Source organism: Tasmannia lanceolata, unplaced genomic scaffold, assembly GCF_043159265.1.
Source record: "Tasmannia lanceolata isolate RefF3 unplaced genomic scaffold, GAP_Taslan_0.1 ptg000002l, whole genome shotgun sequence".
NCBI classification, from domain to species: Eukaryota; Viridiplantae; Streptophyta; class Magnoliopsida; order Canellales; family Winteraceae; genus Tasmannia; species Tasmannia lanceolata.
In genome coordinates, this window is record NW_027518679.1 from 43,156,649 (window position 1) to 43,180,879 (window position 24,231).

General features: G+C 37.4%; 3 protein-coding genes across 4 annotated transcripts in view; 2 read left to right on the forward strand and 1 right to left on the reverse strand.

Moving 5' to 3' along the window:
* The window catches only part of PDE149 (integral membrane TerC family protein), a 30,109-nt gene extending 23,881 nt beyond the window's left edge, over nucleotides 1-6,228 (reverse strand). The window contains exons 1-2 of one of the 2 annotated variants that reach the window (XR_013248564.1): nucleotides 5,935-6,228; nucleotides 5,751-5,834 (exon numbers count right to left, since the gene is read on the reverse strand). Coding sequence is in view for 1 of the 2 variants with exons in the window: in XM_077376842.1 (XP_077232957.1) it covers nucleotides 5,751-5,834; nucleotides 5,935-6,130 (280 nt within the window). In the remaining variant the exon portion in view is untranslated. The remainder of the gene's footprint in view (nucleotides 1-5,750; nucleotides 5,835-5,934) is intronic. The other variant, XM_077376842.1, reaches the window with a different exon arrangement.
* On the forward strand, nucleotides 1,812-4,639 carry LOC143885176 (uncharacterized). The gene is made up of 3 exons (XM_077389218.1): nucleotides 1,812-3,479; nucleotides 3,606-3,984; nucleotides 4,078-4,639. Exons 1-3 carry the CDS (start codon nucleotides 2,369-2,371, stop codon nucleotides 4,472-4,474), a joined length of 1,887 nt encoding a protein of 628 aa, XP_077245333.1. The 5' UTR covers nucleotides 1,812-2,368; the 3' UTR covers nucleotides 4,475-4,639.
* A 14,784-nt stretch (nucleotides 6,229-21,012) lies between the features above and the next one.
* On the forward strand, nucleotides 21,013-23,871 carry LOC143885185 (uncharacterized). Its single transcript, XM_077389230.1, has 6 exons — nucleotides 21,013-21,389; nucleotides 22,441-22,521; nucleotides 22,719-22,844; nucleotides 23,016-23,079; nucleotides 23,388-23,458; nucleotides 23,567-23,871. The coding sequence occupies exons 1-5, from the start codon at nucleotides 21,109-21,111 to the stop codon at nucleotides 23,424-23,426; spliced, it is 591 nt and encodes a 196-aa protein (XP_077245345.1). The 5' UTR covers nucleotides 21,013-21,108; the 3' UTR covers nucleotides 23,427-23,458; nucleotides 23,567-23,871.
* The last annotated feature ends 360 nt before the right edge of the window (nucleotides 23,872-24,231 follow it).

Here is a 24,231-nt window from a genome sequence, read left to right on the forward strand (position 1 = left end):
GTGTTGCCTTTAATATATATATATATAGAGAGAGAAAACATTTCCTACACACTTGTGTAGGTAAGTTACCTACGCACTAGCTTAAAATACAGTGGGGGCCCACATTGTTTGGGTGATCCAAACAATTCATTTGAATGGTCCTCACATAGATAGGGTGTCCACAAAAAATCAGATCCATAGGATCATCCCAACCCTACGATTTGTGGAGGTAAAATGGACGTGTATAAACCTTCACAAATTAGTCCATTTTTTGCCTCCATAGTTTGAATGGTTAGGATGATCCTATGGATCTGATTTTTTGTGGACACCCTATCTATGTGAGGACCATTCAAATGAATTGTTTGGATCACCCAATCAATGTGGGCCCCCACTGTATTTTAAGCTAGTGCGTAGGTAACTTACCTACACAAGTGTGTAGGAAATGTTCTCTCATATATATATATATATATATATATATATATATATATATATATATATATGTATGGTTTTTAGGTTTTTACATCTCTAGATTCTCTACTGTAGCCCATTTTGCATCATTTATATCCCATTATTTTTGTCTTCGACTCTTTTCCTAAAACTGATAGCATTCCATCTCTTCAGTTTTTATTTGATAAAGTCAGTTTTCATTGTCAGTAAACTCAGTATTAATAAAGTCAGTTTTTATTCCCTGATTTTCATTTGCCAGTAATAGTATAATTTTATTACTTCTACAGTACTAGTCTACTACACTACTACTAATATTAGTGATATAGTTGTTCAATGATTCAATCGTTTAGGGGTGGCCAGAACCGAACTAGACCCGAAGAACCGAACCGGAACCGAACTGTTTAAAAATACTTTGGGTCCGGTTCGGTTCCACTGATGGAGAACCGAACTTATTCGGTTCGGTTCCGGGTCTAATTTTTGGTTCGAATCTGGAACCGAACTTTTGAATATATATATATATATATATATATATATATATATATATATATATATATATAATATTTTTTATATTTCTATTATACATATACTTATTAATATATATTACTTATAATATTAATAAGTAATACTTAATACTATTCTTGTAATAAGAAAGTAACTTATATTATAACTTTAATTAAAAGTTTTTTATAAATTATAATTAGTAATTAGCCATTAGAACCGGAGAACCGAACCGGACCGAACCGATTTTGTTCGGTCCGGTTCGGTTCGGTTCTACTATGCACTACGGTTCGGTTCGGTTCTTACGGTTCATGGAACCGGGAACCGAGAACCGAAAAAAAAGTAACCGAGAACCGAACCGGTTGGCCACCCCTACAATCGTTCTTGTGGAAGATGTTAAAATTCTTTTGTTGAAACTTGAAACAGTTGTTGTCAACTTGCCACTCTATAGCTAATCAGGGAGTTAATCTTGTATTCTGTTTTGTTTTCTTTTTTTTAGTGGATCTAGTGATCCACAACTAATCTGGTGATTGTTTGTAATTCACTTTATGATTGCTATTAGAGATTTGCTAGCATCCATCGCAAACGGCATTTCAAGGAACGTCTGTTGCATGAGAGAGTAGCCACCTCATAAATAATGACAAAATCTGTTGGAAAGTGAGCCAATGTGGCTGCAATCACATGCAACAAACGTTCCGAGAAATGCCTTCTGTGATGGATGCTAGCAAATCCCTTGCTATAATAGTTGTAATTTCTTTTACTTGATTATATTTTCTAATTCTCTTTATGATTATTTGTAATTAATAATAGGATGCCTTTCGAGAATGAATTCGATGGGGCAGAGTCGGCAGACTTTGGGGATGGAGATGGGGATAATCGAGATACCTTGCCCAATGAACCGCAAGGAAATTTTGAGGATTATGACGGTGATGAATACGAATGGGAAGATGAAGATCATGAATATTATGACGATGAGGATGGGACGGTTGATAATGATCTTTATGATGAAGATGGAAATCTTCTTCCAGGGGCAAAAGGCCCTTTATGGAGACATGTTGTTAAAGGCAAAAAATGTGGGAGGGGCCATGGTGGATCGGTTGCATGGAAATGTAGGCATTGTCATATTATATACCAGGGATCCTACACTCGCGTGCATGCCCATCTAATGGGTGCTTCAAAAGGCCAAAAAGCCGGAATCGCTTAATGCAATGTTGTGAAGAACAATAGAAACCACATGCCAAGATGAGAAGACAAGTAGAGAGATTTGAGAATGCATCAGGAGCACCTAAGTTGAAGAGGTCACACCTTGACAGGCCCACTCCATTTCTTACGACAAATAAATCGTTTACATCAAGGGGTAGTGCAGCAGACCCTCTTCCAAAAGCCTTCAAAATACAAGAGCGAGAAGAGGTAGATTATAAGGTTGTCAGGTTCTTGACTGCAAATGGAATTCCATTCAATGTTGTTGAGGTCACCGTATTGGGATGAGATGGTTTCCGCAATTAGTCAAGTACCGGGGTACAAAGCACCGTCGTATGAGAGAGCAAGGACAACCTTGCTTGATAATGAAAAGGATAGGGTGAGGAAAAGTTTACAGGTATTTTCAGAAAAGTGGGAAGCTCATGGAGTTGCAGTTGTTTCTGATGGATGGACAAGTCTGAAAAATCAATCGCTTATCAATATACTTCCATCAAATTGTTTGGGGTCCATGTTCTTGTATGCACATGATTTTTCTGCAGTGGAAAAATCAGGGAAGAATATATCTGACTTCTTGCTTACAGCTATCGAGGGCATTGGACCTTCGAATGTTGTTCAGGTCATTACAGACAACGCGGCAAATTGCAAGGCTGCAGGACAAGAAGTTGAACAAGCCTATAAGCATATTTTTTGGTCTCCATGTATGGTGCACACTTTGAATCTAATATTTAAGGATTTGGCTAGGGAATTCTTTTGGATGAAAGAGACATATACTTCAGGGAAAGATATTGTGAAGTATATAACGAACCATTCTCAAGCTTTATCCATATTTAGAAGCCACTCAAAGCTAGAGCTATTAAAGGTTGCGAAGACAAGATTTGCATCCCATTATATTACGTTGAAGCGGCTTCTTGTTGTTAGGGAAGCACTATTACAGACAGTGGTGTCAAATGCATGGAGATCATGGACAGATGCACTTGTTGATGAAGAATCTGGAAAGCTCTCCGCAAGAGTGAAGATAGATGTGATGTCAGATGCATTTTGGGATTCGGTGCGAATCGTTCTTTCAATGACAAAACCGATATATAAGATGATCAAATTTACAGATCAAGAGGGGCCTCTTATTGGAGAGGTGTATGAGCCCATGTATAACATGCTAGGAGAAATCAATGACAATTTACAAGGAACTGAGAATTGTGAAGAGATTTATCAAAAAGTTCATCAATTTGTTTGCACAAGATGGGGAAAGATGATGAATGTCAAGCTTCATTCTCTAGCATATGCCTTGACGCCTAAGTATTATGACTCGGAATATCTGAAGCTACCTGCACCAGGTGGATTTAAACGGGTGACTCAAGGTATAATGTTTAATTTTGAAGTTTTGATTGTCCTTATAAATTATTTTTACTTTTGGTTACTTATTTTTGTAAAGTGATAGCATATGAATTTAGTTTTTTAATATAATTTTATGTCAACTTTGTTAGATCAAGATAATGAAGTTGTTGATGATGCCATGAAAGGAATGGAAAAAATGGCAGGGGGGGATCTGGAATTGAGGGATCTCCTTAGAGAACAATTTGTTAGATTTGTTACAAAGAAAGGAAGGTTTGGTTCACCCCTTGCATCAAGAGAAGCTAGAAATCCAAAGATGAGTATACTTGAGTGGTGGAGGTTTCATGGAGGCGATACTCCTGAGTTAAGAACTTTGGCTATCAAAGTTCTTTCTCAGAGTATTACCACGTCATCAGCTGAGAGGGCATGGAGCACATATAGCTACATCCTTAACGTCAAAAGGAATCGACTGAATGCAGCTCGTGCAGATACATTGGTTTATATCCATTCAAATTTGAGATTGCTTTCGAGGTAATTTCTTATTTTGTTAATTCATATTTTTATTATTGTTTGTTACTTTGTTACAATTATTTACATATTTCCATTATTTTTAATCTTTAATAGGTTGACTGGAAGCTATAAAGACGGACCACACCGCAAGTGGGATATAAATCCTGAGATCCCCTTGATTGATGACTCTGCGGTTAGGATGGAGGATATGCGATGGGAAAATCTTGATGACCCTTTACAACTTGTTACATCGGATGTTCCACTTCCACCATTGCGGCCACAACCAGTTGCAATACGACCCCCACAACCATCATTGCCTTCACTCACTATGCTTGACACGGCGACTACATCTTCGTCACCTTGTGATGCGCCTTTGCCTGCACGATTCACTAGACAGCAAGGCATTCCAGATTTTGTTCGTGGTGGGGGGCGTGGAATAAGAGGTCGAGGCAGAAGGGGTTCATCTAGAGTTGAACCTTCACATACAAAGGGGAAAAGAAAATTTACATAGAGTTTTTTGGATATTTTGGCTAGTTTTGGACTTTGGGGGCATGTACTTAATTAAATGTGTTATGACTTATGACTTGTGATTGACTATTTCATGATGACTTGTATTTTTTGGGTACTTAAGTTTGATATAGAACTATGTTCTACACTTTTACTTCTACAAAAACAACTACTAGTGTGAATTATCTTTTTTGGGTACCACTTCTGATACCATAAGCTTACATGTTCTATTTTTTCTTGCTTCAACAAAGGTATTGAAGTCAGGTAGCCATGATGTGGATTTCCTTGAGAGTTCATTGGAGTATTGGACTATTGGAGTACCAAACAAAGCTATGAAGTACCACTTCTTGCTTCAACAAAGGTACGTTAACTCGCTTATGTTTTATACTTTTATTTATAATTGATATGATATGAAAATTGAAAAGCATATTTATGATTTATCACTTTAAAGTTTGAAATTTTGAATTGTATTTGATTTGCTTATGTTAGACTTAGAACTTAGAATTAGATATATTATATTCTAGATTCTAGTACAAGCATTTTCATCTATTAATGTGTGTTACCATCACATTTCACTTGCGTTTCCCTTAGGTTTCATGTACGTTTCACTCGCGTTTCCTTAGGTTTCATGTACGTTTCACTCGCGTTTCCCTTAGGTTTCATATACGTTTCCCTTGCGTTTCCCAAGACGTTTCCCAACACGTTTCACATGCATTTGTCTATCGTTTCTCATTTCTCGTTTCCCCTTTAATTTTTTTCATGCGTTTCACGTTTCGTTTCACATATCCGTTTCCCGACCGGGTAACTATGGTTCTGTTACCGGGACACCTGACAGAAACTAAAGAGAAAATATAGAAAGATGTGTTCAGTGGCACAGAAGCTCAACAGAAACATGCCAGACATCATGTAAGACATAAGCTAAAATTCAAGGATCCAAGTCACATGTCCTAGCAAAAGCATATTACACATAAAGATAAATTACCCTCACAATAAAGATAAACAAAACATTATCATATACATACACTAAGCACCCAGAAGGCTAGAACAACAAAACCAACATTAGATTTCATGCATGTTGTCATAAAAAAGGAACTTAAACCGAATTAACCCAACATTAGAAATTTTATCAATATCAATTGGAGGTTTGGGTTTTCCTCAAATTAACCTGTCTCTTTATTTTCATTCTATAGAACGCTGTGCCTTATCATCCTCTATCTTTCAAATGGAAAAAACTTCAAAAAGACTCCATACTAAAAGGAAATCAGAACAGAATTTTTCACCTGAAGCAGCAGAATCTTCCTGTTCAGTTGATCTAGCGCAGGGAATCCGCCGCGAAGAGCAACGGCAGCGATAACTATTCCCAACTGAAATCCGAAACCGAAAAACCATAAACAGAGATCAGTGTGAGATTTAAAAATAAATTGGGGAAACGAAATTGCGAAGCGGAATCGGAATCGGAATTACCTGGGGAAGAGGCATGACGATGTAGAGAAGAAGGTAATGAAATTGATGCCCTAATCGGAGCTTGAAAAGGATGAATAGATGAAACCCTACTGGAGGAAATACCTGGAGAAGAAACCCTAATTGGAAGAGAAAGAAGCCCTAGATCGAATTTGAGTGGGATTTGAAAGCCCTGGTGGAGGAGGGAGGCGAATCCCATTGGTTTTGGAGAATAAAATGTAAGAAATTTGAAAATGAGATTTAGAAATTGGGTTTTGGGTTTCCACACAGTCTTATCCTTTGCTCTTGGATTCTCTGGTTGGTGGGAGTTGGAAATTGGCACTACCATGTGTTTTGATAATTACACTAACTCATCTTGTCTTGTATTTTTTAATCAGTTGTTAAAGGTTATTATTGTTCACAAAAGCTATGAGGAGCCAATTAAAACAGAAAAGAAATGACAAGCTGATTTGTGCAATTATAAAAACATGGTAGTGACAATATCAGTATCCTAAAATGATGCTAAAAATAGGAATGCTAAAGTGGTGGCCGCTCTTGTAAAAACCAGCTTCAAGGGCACCCCTATGGGATCCACTTTACCTCGTTACATTTACTATTCCTTTACACTTTCATTTTTTATTTTTTTAGTGTCATTGTAGATGCAGGTGACGTGGACGGTGGATCCAATGGGAGAGCCTTTAGGGTGGTTTTTGTAGGGCACCCTTAAGTTTAGCATTCCTAAAAAATAAAAATACGGTATATTAGGCTCCTTTGTAAGTTTCTAAGAGCAATCTTAATGTGGGTCCTATGGTTCGACATAGGCCCACTACGCAGGATTAACGATCACACCATGGGACTAAGAAGATGCTAGGGCCTAGGCACATATCCCCCGCCCAATTTGAACATAAAATATTAATAATAATCCCAGACATGAACATAGATATGTGGCAATAAGCCACACTCTTTTTGCTGACGATGTAAAGATCTATGCAAACCCAAACTCAGCCACACTCTTTTTGCTGACGATGTAATGATCTATGCAAACCCAAACTCAATTTCTGTAGCAGGGATCATAAATTGCCTAGATTCATTCAAATTATGCTCTGGCTTAGAATTTAACCCCAACAAAAGTGAAGTCTTTTTTGCAGGTATCCAAAACAGTACCAAGAGAGTTTAGACACCCCATTTTGACCGTACCATAATCTCTCTATGTTTGAGCAAAACCCCATCAAATGAATGAGATAGGACTCCAATTTTCTTCCTAGGCTAGGTTAAGGTCTCAGCTTGCTCCCCGTAAAATTTCGTCGAAATCCAAGAGCGTTTGCCTAGCGAACGATCCGAAAAAGTGTTCGCAGTGTAACTGCAAAAGAGGGGTGGATTATCCTAGATGGGACCAAACCTGGGCTGAATAAGACGAAACTTGCGGGCGCGCCATATCAAAAACCGCGCGCCCATCAACTAGTGGTGCCGATATCTGCTCTTTTTATTTTCTATAAATAACCTTTTTAACCCTCGTAAAAAAAAAAGAGAGAGAGAGAGAAAAAAATCGGCAGAGAAAGAGAAAAAGAGAGAAATCCCAAACCTACCTTTTTTCGTTGTCTTCTCCGACAGATCTCCGGTCAGATCCCGGCAAATCTCCGGCCGTAGCTCCTTCTTCTTCCTTTATTAACTTTGCTTCTTCTTCCCTTCTTTTTTCTTTTTCTTATGATCTCAAATCCTTAGATCTAAGCTCCGGCAAACACAGATCTGAGGAAGAGAGAGAGAGAGAGAGAGAGAGAGAGAGAGAGTAGATCTGAGCATCGAAATCTTAAACCTTCGGCAGATCCGGCAAGGCTCCAGTCATATTCCGATCCATTTCCAACTTCCTCTATGATCGTCTTCTCCGGCAGATCTCCGACCGGCAAGTTTATTTTATTATTTATTATTTATTATTTATTTTTTATTTATTCTTGTGCGCAGTTTCTTATGTTGATTTATCTCATTTCTCTTGATCTTTTCCTTGTTTCTCTTTCTAGCCTTTGATTTTATATATTTTCTTGCTTCAAATTTTAATTTTAATTTTGAAAGACTTTAGATCTGAGAAAGACTCATCCAGTTCAACCTTAAAAATCATAGATCTGCGCAAGTTTTGTCTTCAAATTTTTGAAAAGGAAGATGAGAAATTGTAGAAATTAAAAGCTAAGAATAAAGTTTGAGTAAAAATTGAAGAAATTAAAAGGAGATCTGTGCGAAAATTTGAAAATTTTGAATTTTAATAAAGAAAAATCTCGTTTCAGGTTAGTGGATTTTTTTTATTTATTTATTATTATTATTATTATTATTAATTTTTTTATTTTACTCTTTTGAACATTTATGTTACTGAGCTTAGATAGGTATATAAGTTGAAAATATCCACTGATTTATCTTAACCAAAATAAGATGACTTTTTAGCAGTAATCATTTAACTGTGATGATATTTATCCTTGTTTTTCCTTAGTTCATAATTATGAGGCAAGTCGACTTAAGCATGAAATTTTAGGACAATATATTGTGTCAATTTTATTTGCAAGTTACAACTGATTTCTAAAAAAAAAAGAAGAGGAAGAGACCAAAGGCTGAAAATTGATTGCCTAAGATTTTTTTTTAGCTCCCTTTTGATCATAAGGTCCTTATATTATTTAATTTTGAATGGTCTTTTTTCTCAATTTTTATGTTCTTCCTTCAAAAATGAAATAAAAAGAAGCTGCTTGGCCTTACCTTAGTTTGTATTTTTTTTTTTAGATAAGGAAGATGTGGACTCAGTTAGTTTGTATACCTCTTAAATGATAATTATAGTTTTCCTATCACACAGGTATTTGTGAATTAAAAATTTTAAAAAGAGAATTTTTCTTGAGGTTATAGTCATACACTTTGTATTTTTCTTGAGGTTATAGTCATACACTTTGAAGTATAGCATATGAGATATTTATCATTGGCAGTACATATTTTTAGTATTTGAGATATTTGATGTTCAAATCTCAGAAAATTTTTGAATCAGCCCCTATTTTTCTACAGCCCTTGTTTCAACCCCTGTTTCAGCCCATGTTTTATGTTTATAAAAAAAAAAAAAAAACACAGTTCAATCCATGATTTACCTTGTTTTGCATAATACAAATCCAGTTTCAGTCGTGTTCCTGTTTTGTGAATGGTCCAGTCCAGGTTTTGTAAAAATTTGTCTATCCATTTGCAAATCATGTTGTTACTAAATAAGTCATAACTTTAGCATGTCTCATATTATGATAGGCAAATAGGGGATTCCTTTAATTCCCTATTAAGATGTTTATGGACTATTTTAAAAAAAGTGTCTCATGTTATAAATGTTAAAAATATAATTCATTTATGACAGATCAGATGGCTTTCTTATTTGGGTTTCAGTTATTGTTTAACTTAATATATTCTATTCTCATCCACAACATCTGTGGTACGATTATTATAGAAAAAGTATATATATGTTACTATATATATGGTGTAGAGTGAGCATTCTGATGATATAATGATCACTATGGCTGTTCTATTCAATAGTTGCTGTAATTCTCTTCAGTGCTTGGTTATTATATGTGAATATTCTGAAATAAAAAGATCTTTGGCTTTGTATATATGTAGGCCTCTTCATGAAACCTCATTTTAATTTCACAGTCAAAGCTCAAGCTTACATATATTGTTTTTTAAAACTAAGAATCTCTTCCTTTGTATAGAAGCTATTCTCTATTTGTTGGGATATAGAAATGGTTATAACAGATTTTCTTTTGTATAGTAATCCTTTTGTTTTGTCATTAAGTTAAGATGTTCATAACTACATCCCAATTTGTATTTTAGAAATGATGCCAGTTCAACCATGTTGATATATGTATCATTTTTCTTTCTTGTAGTAAGGTTGTTTATGATACTCACTGAGAACCGAATTGATTTTAGTAACATAGATTACAAAAATGTCAATACACTTGCAGAGACATATTTGTGATGAATTCCAATAAAAAACAGATATTTGCGCCAATGCATTTTTGAAAATTACATTAGTAAGGGCATGATAGTTCAGCAATAGTATAATATTTTGATATGGGCATGCTCATTTTTTTTTTGGAAATTGCTTAAGTCCAATTTGTTTTTTTTTTTAAAACGAGATACTCGTGTGGTGTGTGAATAGTAGTGGGTCAGGAAATCATTTTTGATAAATACCCTTAGTTGCCTAAGACCTATAAATTGGATATTGCTTCAATGTTTAAGACCTGTAATTAAAATGGTTTAGTCTTAAGGTAGTTTTTACTTTAGAAACAGTATTTACTTATCTTCATTTGGATTGAAAACTGCTTGATAAAGGTTATAGTGCGGTGGTTGCCATTTGATATTCATATGATGTGTCATTAAGAATTTTGATTTGATCATTTGATTGCATTACTTGTATAGATTAATGGTCTGAAATGCTTACCTGATCATTAATACATATATTGGTTCATGGTTTGAATTATAGAAAGGAGTAATATTTTGAAGTAATCCAGTCACATTTGAAAGACCAAAGATGATACATACAGGGGTTAACACTGAAATAATCCTTAAGGTCTGCTGGTTTATCCGTAAGGAAATTTAATTTCCTCATCTAGTTCTACATTTCAAAAGGGTACGAATACTCATGGCAGTTGATATTTTAGTTGATAGAAATACTAGCAGGTTTGAGTAATTGATTTTTTATTTCCTATCTGATAATTGAGTTGAATGTATACTTAGACATTTTAATGATTACTGAATATCTGTTAGTAGAGAAAGTTATGTATAAAGTTGTGTAGCATTGAATTCATGTTTTTAAAGATACAATGTTTTAACCAAATGATTCCTTTGATTATTAGATTGGGTGATCTATTCTTTGATTGTCGTTAGGAGTTATTCCGAGTCCATCCTATATGTGGCTTACCCAGTCATGGTAGTGATTCTCCTCTCATTTAGAAGACTTGCTAAGTCTTTTAGACATGTGTAACTATTAAACCTCTTTCTCATTATGAGAGGGCGATGAAGGCGTTAGCCCAAGCCCATCCTTAGAATACTTGCTCGGTCTAAGTAGCACTCCCCTCTTCTATTTAGAAGACTTTCATAATCTGTTTAGACAGCCCTTAGTCATCATATCCCTTCTCATCGCAAGGGCGATGAAGGCATTAGCCCAAGCCCATCATTAGGGGACTTGCTTAGTCAAAGTAGCATTCCTCTCTTTTATTTAAAAGACTTACCTAGTCTTTTAGATGTACATTCCTTAAATCTTAGGTCCCCATCCATTGCAAAGGCAATGATGGCGCTAGCTGGAGCCAACCTTTTAGAAAGACAAGATGTGTCTCAATAGAAAAATCAAACCTTTTTAGGAGACAAGCTATGTCTCAGCAGAGAGGTCAAATCTTCTGGAGACAGGCTTTGTCTCTTTGGTCACTGTGTTCTCTCTTCTAGGAGACTTTTCTAGTCTCACTAGCATCCTTCTTTATCTCCTTTTCTTTTAGGAGACTAACCTAGTCTCATTAGTACTCCCCTCTTAGGGTTGTGCGCTAGGAGTCAGTCCTTTCGTATATGAGTCAGTCTTTAGCTAGAGAGTCTGTCTTTAGTTAGAGAGTCAATCTTTCAGGAGTCTGTCCTATCATCATAGGGGTTAGGGTTCTGTCCAACCTCTCGTCAAGTCATATGATTGTATCCGCTCCTGCAAGGTATAGGATGCTGTCCAACCCTTGCAGAGTTGTGTTTCTGTCCATTTTCCCCGCAAAGCATAGGATGCTGTCCAACCTTTGCGGGATATTCAGGAGTCAGTCCTGCCCTTATGATGATAGGATTTTGTCCTCTCGTGTCAAAAACTCAAAAAATACTATAAAATAACCAAAATACCAAAAACATTTCAAAAATCTTAAAAATCTTGAGTCTTTCAGAGTAGTTAGGAATTCTATTCCGAACTACGTTGGCTTGATCCCTTTCAACAGGGTACGTAGTGCAGCTTGGGATTCATATCCCAAGTCCAGCCAAACTTTCAAAAAATAAACATTTCAAACCTTTAAAAAATATAAAATTCTTCAAAACCTTTTCAAAAAGATCTTCCCCTAGAGTTAGGAGTCTGTCTTAGCTGTTTAGGGTGTTTTAGAGTTAGGAGGCTGTCCTGATTTGTATTGATACGGTATGTCTTGTCGGGTGAGTGTCCCTAGAGTTAGGAGGCCTCAAGTTGATCGGTTAGACACTTAGTCGAACCGATGGCTAGACTAGGAAGCATATAGACAGCCCATGATTTTCTTTAGGATGCATAGCCTAGTTACACATAGGATGTAGGGCCCACCTGCATTAGCTTAAGGATAACCAACTTGCATCAGTTAGGGCATATAGAGAGTCCCAAAAATTACAACTCACATGAACTTAAGCAATTGTACAAAAAAAAAGCTTTAAAAATCAGTCGAGTTTAGTGGATCGAGTCTAGGATAGCGGTTCTAGATGGTTAGGCATTATAGTTTAGAATAGGTCATCGAACTACGTTGACTCCGATTCTTCCCGAGGCCGGGATACGTAGAGTAGCTGGGATGGACGGCCATCTTGGTCCGAGTCAATGCATTAGAGTTTTAGGATTCATTTTATCCAGTTATGTTTAGAGTTGATTTATGTTGTATGTTTTGCTGTGTTTTCTTACTTTCATGTACAGATCCTATACCTTTAGCTGTAGCATGCATGTGTTTGCACACCAGAACTCAGACACCAATTAGGTATGACACTCATAACCTAGCTATTATTAGACGACACTACTTTCATTTATTTTGTGTGTGCTTTTTAATCATCTCCGAGACATGCATGATTAGATAGACGTCTTCTCGGAGATTTTTGTTCCCATTTCACATGACTTTCGCCCAAAATTCTTCAAAATTATTAAGTAAATGGCATAAGAGACCAGGTGCTTGCACTTGGGCGGATGAGGTGCTCTTCAGACCTTCCAAATTCATAACCAGGCACGAACCTTTCATTTATAATCTCTGGTTATCTGTTGCAACAGAGCATAGTATGGGATCCTTGGCCCACTTCCTTGGATGGCGACTCTTCTTTGTTTAAGGTACGCCTCGAATCTGGGTTAGTCCCCGAATCGAGAGGTATCTCACCTTTTATCGCCACTCATACTGTGAGGGGCACATTCTTTCAAGAGTTCCTTGGTAGAGCTCTCCATTCACGTGGATGATCCTGAGACTGCTAACGTGTGGGGCTCGTCCCCCGCCGCCTCTCTCTCGGATCGGGGTCCACAGAGAGTTATTTGCAACATCCTCAAGATTGAAGAAGGAAAGTTTCCCATCAAATACATGGGCTTACTTCTAATTACTTCCAGGCTCTCCTCTCGGGATTGTCAACCCATCATAGACAAAATAAGGCAAAGGAACTCCTCTTGGTCCACTCGTCTTCTTTCCATAGCTGGAAGAGTTGAGATGGTCAAGTCTGTCCTCTCCACTTATCAAGTCTACTGATCCGCAGCATTTCATATCCCCAAAGAAACTCTCAACAAAATAGAAAAAATCCTCAGAGACTATATTTGGTCTGGTTCCAAGCTTACGAAAACTTAACATCCAGTGTCTTGGAACACAATTTGCAGCCCCAAATCTGAAGGTGGATTAGAGATTAGAAAATTGGCTGATTTGAACTTAGCATCCCAGATTAAAAATCTGTGGCATATCTTATCCATGAAAGATTCCCCCTGGGTTATATGGTTTGATCAGAAATACATCAGAGGCAGAAGTTTCTGGAGCCTCCCTATGCCTGCTTCTCCTTCTTGGGCAGCTAGGAGTATATTGAAAGCTCGAGACTTTGCTTCCAAGCACATATGCTTCATTGTTGGATCCCAGGCTCCTCTCAAATTTTGGACGGATCCATGGCATTCGAAGGGTCCCCTCGTCTCCCAGTCTTCAATTGGCTCTATCATTAATTTCATCCCTTTGAAGGCTACCATTGACAAAGTTAAATCTCAAGGGTGGTGGGACATGATTCAAGAGCATCCACAGCTCCTAGATCTAAAGCAAGTCATTAATTCCGGTCTCTTCTCTGAATCTGTTTTGACCTATCCGATATGGAAGCCAGAATCTGATGGAATTTTCAGGCTTAAGAGTGCCTGGAATTCCATCGGGACTATTAATCCTAAACCTCCTTGGACTTCTTCCATTTGGTTTGCAGGGCACACCCCGAAATTCAACATCACCTCTTGGCAAGCAATGCAAGATAAACTATGCACCAGAGATAAACTCCATTTCCTCGGTCCCAACCATGACCATTCATGCCTCCTCTGCTACTCTGCTCCGGAAAGTACCAACCACTTTTTCTTCAACTGTTCTTACTCGGCCTGGATTTGGCGCTGAATTCTTCGTTGCATCTCTGTTAGGAAGAAGCAAAAGAAATCGCTCTCTGATGAGGAAAGCTGGATCAGGAATAAATTCAAGAAGAAGGGGCAGACATATGCACTAACCAGAATTCTTCTCACTGCTTCTATCTACCTAATCTGGCTAGAAAGAAATGCGAGACTCTTTGAAAACAAAAAAACTCACAAACAGATCCTTCTTAGCAGAATTATCAGCACTTCGAGGTCTCGTATTCTGTCTCTAAACCTGGAAGATGAAACCTCCGAAGAAAATTGCAAATTTTTTCAACCTCCCTCTGGTCAGCAAAACCCCAGAAGCTAAGTTCTGTCACTGGGCGCCCCCCTCTGAATCTGAAGTTAAGTTGAATTCTGATGCCTCCCTTGCTTGTGACTCTGCCTCAGTTGGTGGCCTTCTCCGGGACCACCTGGGGACCATTCTCTCTTTCTTCTCTGTCAACTGTGAGCCTCTCCCAATTCAGGAATTAGAATTTGAAGCTACTATTCATGGAGTCATTCTTGCCTGCCAACTTCCAGTTAAGAATCTATGGATCGAATCTGACTCTCTCCTTGCAGTCATGGTTATTCATCGCCTGTGGCCTTGTCCATGGAGGAAAATCCCTTCCCTTGAAAAAGTCAGAACCATCCTCAATTATCTCGACCGCTGGACTCTAACTCACATTTGGAGAGAGGGCAACAGAGCTGTTGACTTCCTATCTAAACCAAATTGTATCTATAAAGGGGACCCAATCGCTCTTTGTTTGGTTCCTAATGAGCTTTTAAGCATAGTATCGGAAGATTTTTCCGGCATGGCTTATCCAAGATTGTAATTATGTTTTGTTTTATTTAGCTGGTGGGGGTCTGCCTAACCCCAAATTACCGAGCAAAAAAAAAAGATATGTGGCAATGAGATTTTATATGATAATGCACATGGTAGATCGGTGTCGGCTGTACCACCCTTGATATTTGATCCAACATCAATGCATTTTTTAATGTGCTGCTGCTGGATCAAATATCAAGGACGGTACTTCTATCGTACCGGCTACACCAATCTACATGCGCATTCAACATATTTTTTCTCATATGGCAGTATGGGATTACATTCGCGAAAACCAATCAAATCAATTTCTTGCATTTTTAATAGCCATTGACACTTGTAATCGCATTGAAATTTATGAATGTAAATAAGGTTTTAAATTTCGGTTTTGGGGGTTGATTTCGGTCCTCAACAAAACCAAAATTTTAGCCGAAATCCCGAAATTTATTTGGTAGAAGCACTTGAAATGTTGTTTTCTGGGCCGAAATTTCGTGAAGGGATTAAAAATTAATATTTTATCAAGAACTTCGCCGAAATTCCATAAAATTCCAAAATTTGGTAAATTTCAGCAATTTCGGTTTCGGTCCTTACTGAAGATCCAAAATTTCGGATTTCGGCCAAAATTTAAAACCTTGAGTGTAAGTACCTCGTAGAAAAATTGAATGCAAATATCAAAATCTCATATCTAAACTAGTTGAGGAATACTGAATGAAGGGAGCCCTTGCAAAGGCAGAGGAGGCTAGGAAATATCTAAACTAGTACATTTGTGCGTTCGTGCCAGAGCAAATATCTAGTTAGTTTTAGAAATCAATATTCGTAAATTTATTACGAAAATCTAACGTATTTGAACATAAATGCAAAAATATATTGTGAACGGGATAATTCATTTGATTCGCTTATGGAACCTTGAAATTGTTAGATATTTTCAAAATAAAAAGGTTTTGGAAAGTAGTCCAAAGTTTTTTTTTATTTTGACAAGGAGGAGCTCTTGAAAAGGGTTAAGAGTTGTGGAAAGAGAGGAATTTTTAGTCCCACATTGAAAAGTGAGAAAGTTGGAGAGGGGTTAATAAAGTTCTTCTCACTTCTCTCCCTTGCTTTTGCAGCACATGTGGGTTATGTTAAATTGTGAACTTGAATGAGATCGGTGTGATCTGATGGTGATTCCGAGCGGATGTGATCAGGACCGTAGGATTGGGTTCGGATGTGTCCATCGGCTAGTGGTTGATTGGGTGCGCTTTGGAGCTTAGGATTGCCTGCCAATGGTTTTGGATTCGATTGTGGGTGATCTAGGTCGTCGAATCGCGATAAGTCACGTACCAATGGTCAAGAGACGATCGGGGTGTGATCAAAGTTATAGATTAATGGTTGGTCGCTATCTAACGGTTATCGAGGAGGATGAAGGTTTTACACAAACCAACAGTCGCTTAAGGACTAATCTTGGCCGTAGAATCATGATCTGACACAATCTAACAACCAAAAAAACAACCCATTGTGATAAGGTGCCATAAATATATGCTTTTCTAACAAAAAAAGTCACCTAATGGTTGCTAAATAGACCAGAAATTTGCCCTTTGTGGATTCATACAAAATTTGCAAGAATTTCTTGAAATCTAAGAAATTATAAAGCTTCTCTTCTCCATGAGCCTTCTTTCTAATTTCTTCTGTCATTACTTTTTGTTTTCTATTATTCTATACAAACATAAACCAGATTTCTCACCGACTTACAAAATTTGAAGGCGTTTCAGGATTTGTTTCAGCTTGTGCAAAGCGGCAGCAATCAACAATAAGCTTTGCCTATTGAAGTTCATTGTATCTTAGAGGTGAATTCGCGTACCCCTCTGCACATCACTCGATTGGTGAGGGCAAATATCGTCTCTAGGAAAGCGACGAATTGTCATGCGCCCTCAAGTAATCTTCTATAACATCATCAAGATCACACCACCAAAAATTATTACCAGCATAATTCAAATGAACATTTTGTAGCTCGGATATTCCTCACATTCTAAGAATAAGTTTTATTCGTTGTTGTGGAACCAAACATTCTATTTAAATTAAAAAAAGTCTCAAGAAATTAGAGAGTTTTGGTGCAATTGCAAATGATTTTTGAAATTTCACAATTTACTAAGATTTGCGATAGTAAAAAGCCCATATATTCCGATTACATGATGAGAGATTTTCATAAATACTAGCATATTTTTAACATTGAATATCCAATTTGAAATGAGCATGAAACAATCTTCAAAATTGGATATTTAAGTCAATCTATATCGACTATATTTTCATTGACTAAGATTACGGCAGCTTTGGATTAAAATATTTTTCTTTAAAAATTAAATCATGTGGAGTCAATTTTTTTAAAGATGGTATTTTAAAAAATTCTTGTTGATCATCCGGATTTGAGTTCTCCTTCTACTAAGATATACCATCATCATGGCAAGACCACAACAAAGGGACAAAATGAGTTGTTTACAATATGATATTGGTTGCACAAAGCAAGGATGGTGTAGGGGCTTGCTTAGCATTTGGGTGTCACGTTAGCAAATCCCTTGTTTAGTTGCCAAACTAGCATTGAAATCCCTAAAGACTAGTACTAGCATTGAAATCCCTAAAGACTACTAGGATGTCTCCTCGTTAATCACTACACGTCTGATGATGTGCCATCCTTGTCTCCTCCCTATAACATTCAAGCCAAAGCCCACAAAAGGTAGAATTTTGGTTGGATTTTTTTGGGAATAATGCTCTCTCTCTCTCTCTCTCTCTCTCTCTCTCTCTCTCTCTCTCTCTCTCTATATATATATATATATATATATATATATATATATATATATATATATATATATATAGGTAATTGGTAATGACACCCCTATCACTACTATACGAGGTTGACAACCAGACACTACTTACCATTATTGTACAAGGTAAGTTCCTCGCAGATCCAATGCCTGTCTCATCCATGTTGGTTACTTATACCAGTAATCTACGGGGTAAATACCTGCAGCAAAATAGAGCCTTATGATTTTGTTCACAAAAGTGTACACCTTGGTGCATGGAGTCACCATGGATCCAACTTATTGCCAACATGTGTTTTTTATGAGAATTGTCATTGATGCTTCATCCTCCCATTATTACAGTACCCACAAACTTTGTGTCATGTGTAGAGTGTGCTTCTGTCTCACGTCCCTATTGAATATACATCTACATGTATATAATTTTTAGTTCACCGCTCCTTTCATCACTTTCGTGATGTGTAAAATCAAGTTTGGCATGAATGACCAAAACAACCATCTCTTGTTTTTGCACCTCTATTAGCAACCCCCTCTTTTTGTAACCCTTTCCCCCATCTCTGTTGACATGTAAGGTATCTGCTAAAAGGGGAAAGCTATTCGTGCAGACACCTAATTTAAATATAGAAATTGATTAATTTTTAAATAGAGAATAGTGTTCCCGCACTGCAGCGCAGTGAGTTCCCTGCGTTGTAGTTACTAGTTGTGTTATAAAGCCTCTCATTGGTTCGTTTAGCGGGTCCACTTTGCAGGCCCACAAAAAGTGACGAATGGGAGGCGTTATAAACAACTACAGCGCAGGAACAGCCTGCGCCTTTAAAATATACATAAGATTTCTTGAAAGTAATCGTTTCACTCTCTACGCTCCTTTTTTAGCATCCAATCCTCTTGCTACCTGTCCTCTCGATTTTTTCGCAACAAGAATCTCTCTCATCCCTTAAAAGGAAAACACACATAAAATTCAAGAAAGATGAATCTTCTCTTTGATTTCGAGCATCCCCCGATGCTTCACTTTCTCCCTTCCTCTCTCCCTATCCCTGATCTTCTATAAAAAGGACAAAAAAAGCTTCATCTCTCATACTTCTCCCTTATTCATACACACTTTCAAGTTTCAACAAGGATTTCACCCTTTTTTTTGAGAAGACAAAAAGAGCCAAACACATCTAATCATGTTTTCTATGATTTTATCGGGGCAACATACATCACACCGCGCGACATCTATTGCGATCTTCATACAGGGCCTCCACGACCACTCTACTTCCTCATCCTCGCCAACATCGATTCTCCTACCGATCGAAATGGTGAATCACGACAATCGTAGAAGCACTAAATCATTTTGATTTATTCATATTATTATTCTTCGTTTGTTACGATTTTTTTGATACTATTTACTTGAACCAAGCTTTAATCACTGTCATTTGCTTCACACTTTATTTATTTCATTTTCATTTTTCACACTTTAGACATTTATTGGAATTCCATCTATTTGATTATCTCATTTATTTTCTTTTTTTTTTATGAATTAATAGAGGAAAGTGTTCCTAAGCTATAGCTTAGGAACACATGTGGCCCCACATTTTTTGGTGGATCCAAAGCATTCATTTGGAAGGATCTTCCATGGATAGGGTGTGTACCAAAAATCAGCCCTATAAGATCATCCTAACCAAATCAAAGGTGGAGTGGAAAATAGACAAACAATGTGTGTCCATGATTCTGCCCATTTTTTCCTTCAATAGATGGCAGGGTTAGAATGATCCTATAGGGCTGATTTTTGGTACACACCCTATCCATGGAAGGGCCTTCCAAATGAATGCTTTTGGATCCCTAAAAAAATGTGGGGCTACATGTGCTTTTGAGCTATAGCTTAGATAAGCTTATCTAAGCTATAGCTTATGAACACTTTCCTCTAATTAATATTCCATTTATTAATCAATCATATTCTCACTTGTACACAAAAAATATTATTATTATTATTATTATTATTTTGTTGGTTTCACTTTGATCAGATGGGATGCTACTTTCAAGACTTTCTCGGTGGGCCCCACCTTCGATCAATCTAGACTGTTCACTTGAGGGAGTCCACCAATCAAACGATCTAGATTGATGGGTCCACCTATCGTGCAAGCAACGAGGAAGGTAGTGATCAACACTCTTTTGAGCAGGGCTCACATCGACTAGGCACCAACAATGAGTTGGGATTGTATCAATCGTAGGCCCTACCGTTGGTCGATCCAGACCATTGATTTCCCCCAAAATCTCTAATTGCTTCAAAACAATGTTGATCGTTTGGTATTAAATGTTTGATCATCAACTTACATTGGACATTAGAAAAATCTCCCAACAGTCCCTATTTAACAACAAAAAAACACATTCAATCAACGGTCAGGATTGCTTGATCAATACGACTTTGAGGCATTATGAGAATCCAAATCCAACATAGGGCCCACTGTTGGATGATAGGATGGATCAAAAGTAGGGCCCACATGACAATTTTACTCTCACGAGATTTTATATGGTCTAGACCCCGTACAGTCTAGTATTTTTTAAAAAAATACTATACGGCTTACACCATAGGATGATCCAAACCTTCCATTTGATGGGCCTAAATACATTGTGCCTCAAAATTCATATCCGTAGGATGATCCCAACCCTCCGATCAGTAGAGTTTTCCATAATATCTAGTTCCTCTACAGACCAGAGGGCTAAGGCCATTGTATGGAAATGATTTTTCGGGCACAACCTATCCACATCAGGGCCCATCAAATGTACGGATCATCCAATGGCCGTACATTAACATTTTTTTGGGTTTGGATCACAGATAGAGGGTGCCTAGAAAATCTTCTCCGTAGGATGATCCTAACCCTTGGATTTGCGGAGGTTTAGAGGTTTCTATACTGCTCCGTCCATTTTAAACCTCCACAAATTGGACGGTTACGATCATCCTACGGAGAAGATTTTCTGGGCACATCCTATCCACATCAGGGCCCAACAAATGAACGGTTTGGATCACCAAAATAAAGTGGGCCCAACAAATCGGAGTATTAGGATCATCCTAATTCCGAAGTCACAATCGTCTTATTCTCATCTGATGGTATATGCCTCTGATAATATCTTTTTGCCCTTTATTTATAGGAGGTAGCAGAAAAGCATAAACCATAAACTGATAAACCCTCAAAATCAAAGCCAAAAAACCAACCCCCCTAAATTCCCCTCCCTCACCCCTCTTTCTCGTACCTCCTTTCATTTCAATGGCGTTACAGAACCCCAAAGACAAAGAACTCTCCCAAGAATCCCCCAAAAAAACCCTAGAAAAACCCCTCCTAAATCCCTCGACCCAACAAGTGGCAACAGAAATTTCTCAGAAAGAGAGTGAAGAAGAGGCGAAAGAGATTAAATTTCCGAGCGTAGAACCCACATTGAGTTCTTCCCCACCAGTTTCAGATCTCGAGAAGAAATTCCGTCGCGCCGAGCGTTTTGGAATGCCCCTTCACCTCTCTGAAGAAGAGAAGAGGAATTCTCGAGCTGAAAGGTATGCTTGATATTTTTTATATATATTTTTGAATGGGAAGGGTTTATATTAGGGTTTTTGAACTTATATGTATGCTTCTATAGAAGTAACTAGAGATTCAAATATTTGAGTTCCATTTTTATTTTTATTTTTTGTAGTTTCTCCTTGGACCCAGTTTGGATTTTACATGAAAAACATTTTTGAGGGATTTTTTTTATGTAGGTTTCCTCAATTTAGAGGGATATGTTCATAGAGTGAAGGTCCTTCTAAATAGAAATTAAATAGGGTTGGTTCAAGTTATCTTTGTTGGTGTGTAAAAAAGTTGGGGGAGAGTAGGATAAATAGATGATTGTGTGAAGGGTTTGTGGAATGTTATTAATAGATGGGTGATGGTTATGTAAGGTTTGCAAGGTTCAGACTTAGTGTGGGCAATTGGATAAAATTTTGGGAGGACCTGCTGTGGCGAGTCTCCTCTTTTTAGGATGAGTTTAATTGTGTATATGGTAGGTTTGTTTCATAAGATAGTGCCCTTGTTAATGTCTGCGTTGAGAAATGAAAGTTTAGTGATCCCTGAGGTATAGGAGGAAGCTAAAAGAGGATGCAACTGTGCACTTATTCTGTAGGTCGGATAGGGTATGTTTAATCCACAATAAGATGTCTGGATCGACATCTGTGGAAATGGAGTCCTATTGGTGAGGTCTTCCCACAAGTTCCTTGAGGGAGGTAGTGTCCAGATTGCTTCTATGGGCCCATGTATGATTCATTCCAAGTTGTTTCAGGGCTAGAATTTTTCTTTTCCATCAATTAACATCTCTTAAATCATAGGTTTTATGAGGTCAATGAATTGCTTTGAGTACTCTTAAGGATATCTTTTCCCCGAACTTCCAAATTTGGATGGACTTTCGACTTAAATTTCAGCTGTTTCAGAAGTAGTTGTTCTAAAGAAACTGTTCTACCATTGCTTCCAAATTTGGATCGACTTAAATTTCAGAAGTATTTGTTCCAAAGAAACTGTTTTACCATTTCTATTACCTGATTGAACTTATCAAATATGGACCTATCTCATTGGCAGGTTTGGTGGTGGGTCTACCTTGCGTAGATCAGATGAGACAAAAAAATCAGAAGAGCAGAAGAGAAAGGCCAGGGCAGAGAGGTTTCAATTTTTGTTTTATTCGCCAAGAACGACTTGCATTAATTCCATTTCAACAACAACAAAAAAATGACCTGCGTTAATTTCAGGAAATAGGAATACATTAACATTAACCGCTAACAAATCTGCATGTTGTTCCTCAGACCATTGGTAGCCTCCTAGTCAGGCTTTAAGGCCTACTCTTTTATGTTGTTTCTCAGATTCGGGCCCACAGCAAGCTCTGAAGTTGGCGAGGAGGCGAAGAAGAAAGCTCGGTTAGCTAGATTTTCATCAAGTTCCAAGCCAGACCCTCTGGAAGAAGATAAAAGAAAGGCAAGAGCAATCAGGTCAGTGCTAGAACAACCTTTATTTTTCCTGGTGGTGGATCATCATCCATTGATATTAAAAAAAATAAAAAAAAATATCATCCATTGATGTGCATTTCTTCCTGCCAGTTAAAAGTCAATGCCTTACATTCTGCACGAGTTGTACTGCTCATAAATAATCTTGCTTTTCAGGTTTTCACAAACCTCTGCTAGCACCCCCTCGCAAACAAATGGCAAAGCCGCCGACTCTGAGCTGGTAAGGTTTGTGTTAGTGGGATAATCGGTGAGATGGGATAGGTAATGCCTCTTTGGATACCCCCAAAATCAGTTCTTATTTTCAAATAAGATTATTTGAAGTTAATCTTATTTGCAAATAGGTCATTAAGGTTGATGTAAAGGTATTATAACTATTATTTGCAAATTAAAGCTTGATCTAGGTATTATAACTATTGTTTGCATGTAGGTGTATATGCAAATAATCTTTAAGGGTATCCAAAGAGGAGGTGAATAGAAACTCGTTTGTAGTTGGTTTTTGTACTGATTTATCTGTCACTAAAATCACAGAAAACGACTATTATTGATAGTGGGGGAGGAGGGGCCTGATCATGCGACACTATTAACAGTGACATTTTTTGGTGTAGTATTCATGGAGCATTTTTTCTTTTAAAATCTAGTTGTTTCCTTTTTTTCTTCATCAGTAACTTATTCGTCTGCTTTTCTGCATTTTGTTTTCTTGTTGGCAGATCCAATGGCTGGCATTTTGTATCTTCCTGGAACCTGTGGTTGATTTTGCACATAGCATTCGCATTGACTGATGTTGCACTACACTAATGATATCTTCTGGCAAGATGCAGAACATTTTGGTGCCATGGAGATAATATCTCAGGGTTGCATTTCAGATGTATTTGCGCTTTTGGGAGCTTGATTATCGAGATTACTATTCTCCGCGGTTCGGATTCAGAATTTTCTCTGAAATCTACTTTGGTCGGTTCTTTTCAACATATCTGGATATCTATTTTGAGAAAGTTTTATTAGAATTTCCTTGTTCTATGTAGAATGTTTGATGAAATGACTGGAGATCTTTATGCTATGTGTTTTTGGACTTTGGACTAAATCTTGGGTAGATGTTGCCAAAAGAATGAAAACCATTAAAGGCAGGCTCTCTTTTGTTGGTGTACCATTTCAGTTGTTTCATTTTCAATGGTGTAGACTCAAGGAAATGTGTTGGTCATTGGGGCATGTGTGGGTTCTGGTGGTGGGTTTTTGTCAGAGAATAGTAGGTTTTGTTAATGAAGTTTTTCTGTTTAATGAAGTTTTTCTTCACCAGTTTAAAACAAATTAAGATTGTGTGATCTTAGTATCTTAGGCCCTGTTTGTTTGAGAATATGATAACGGATGGTGAGCCCCA

Bases quoted from the DNA above. Each gene is read 5' to 3' on its own strand.
- LOC143885176 (XM_077389218.1), top strand. From the start codon at position 2,369: ATGGAATTCCATTCAATGTTGTTGAGGTCACCGTATTGGGATGAGATG. The intron at 3,480-3,605 runs GTATAATGTTTA...CAACTTTGTTAG, and splicing joins ATTTAAACGGGTGACTCAAG to ATCAAGATAATGAAGTTGTT. The intron at 3,985-4,077 runs GTAATTTCTTAT...AATCTTTAATAG, and splicing joins AATTTGAGATTGCTTTCGAG to GTTGACTGGAAGCTATAAAG.
- LOC143885185 (XM_077389230.1), top strand. From the start codon at position 21,109: ATGGCGTTACAGAACCCCAAAGACAAAGAACTCTCCCAAGAATCCCCC. The intron at 22,522-22,718 runs GTTTCAATTTTT...GTTGTTTCTCAG, and splicing joins AGAAAGGCCAGGGCAGAGAG to ATTCGGGCCCACAGCAAGCT. The intron at 22,845-23,015 runs GTCAGTGCTAGA...CTTGCTTTTCAG, and splicing joins AGAAAGGCAAGAGCAATCAG to GTTTTCACAAACCTCTGCTA.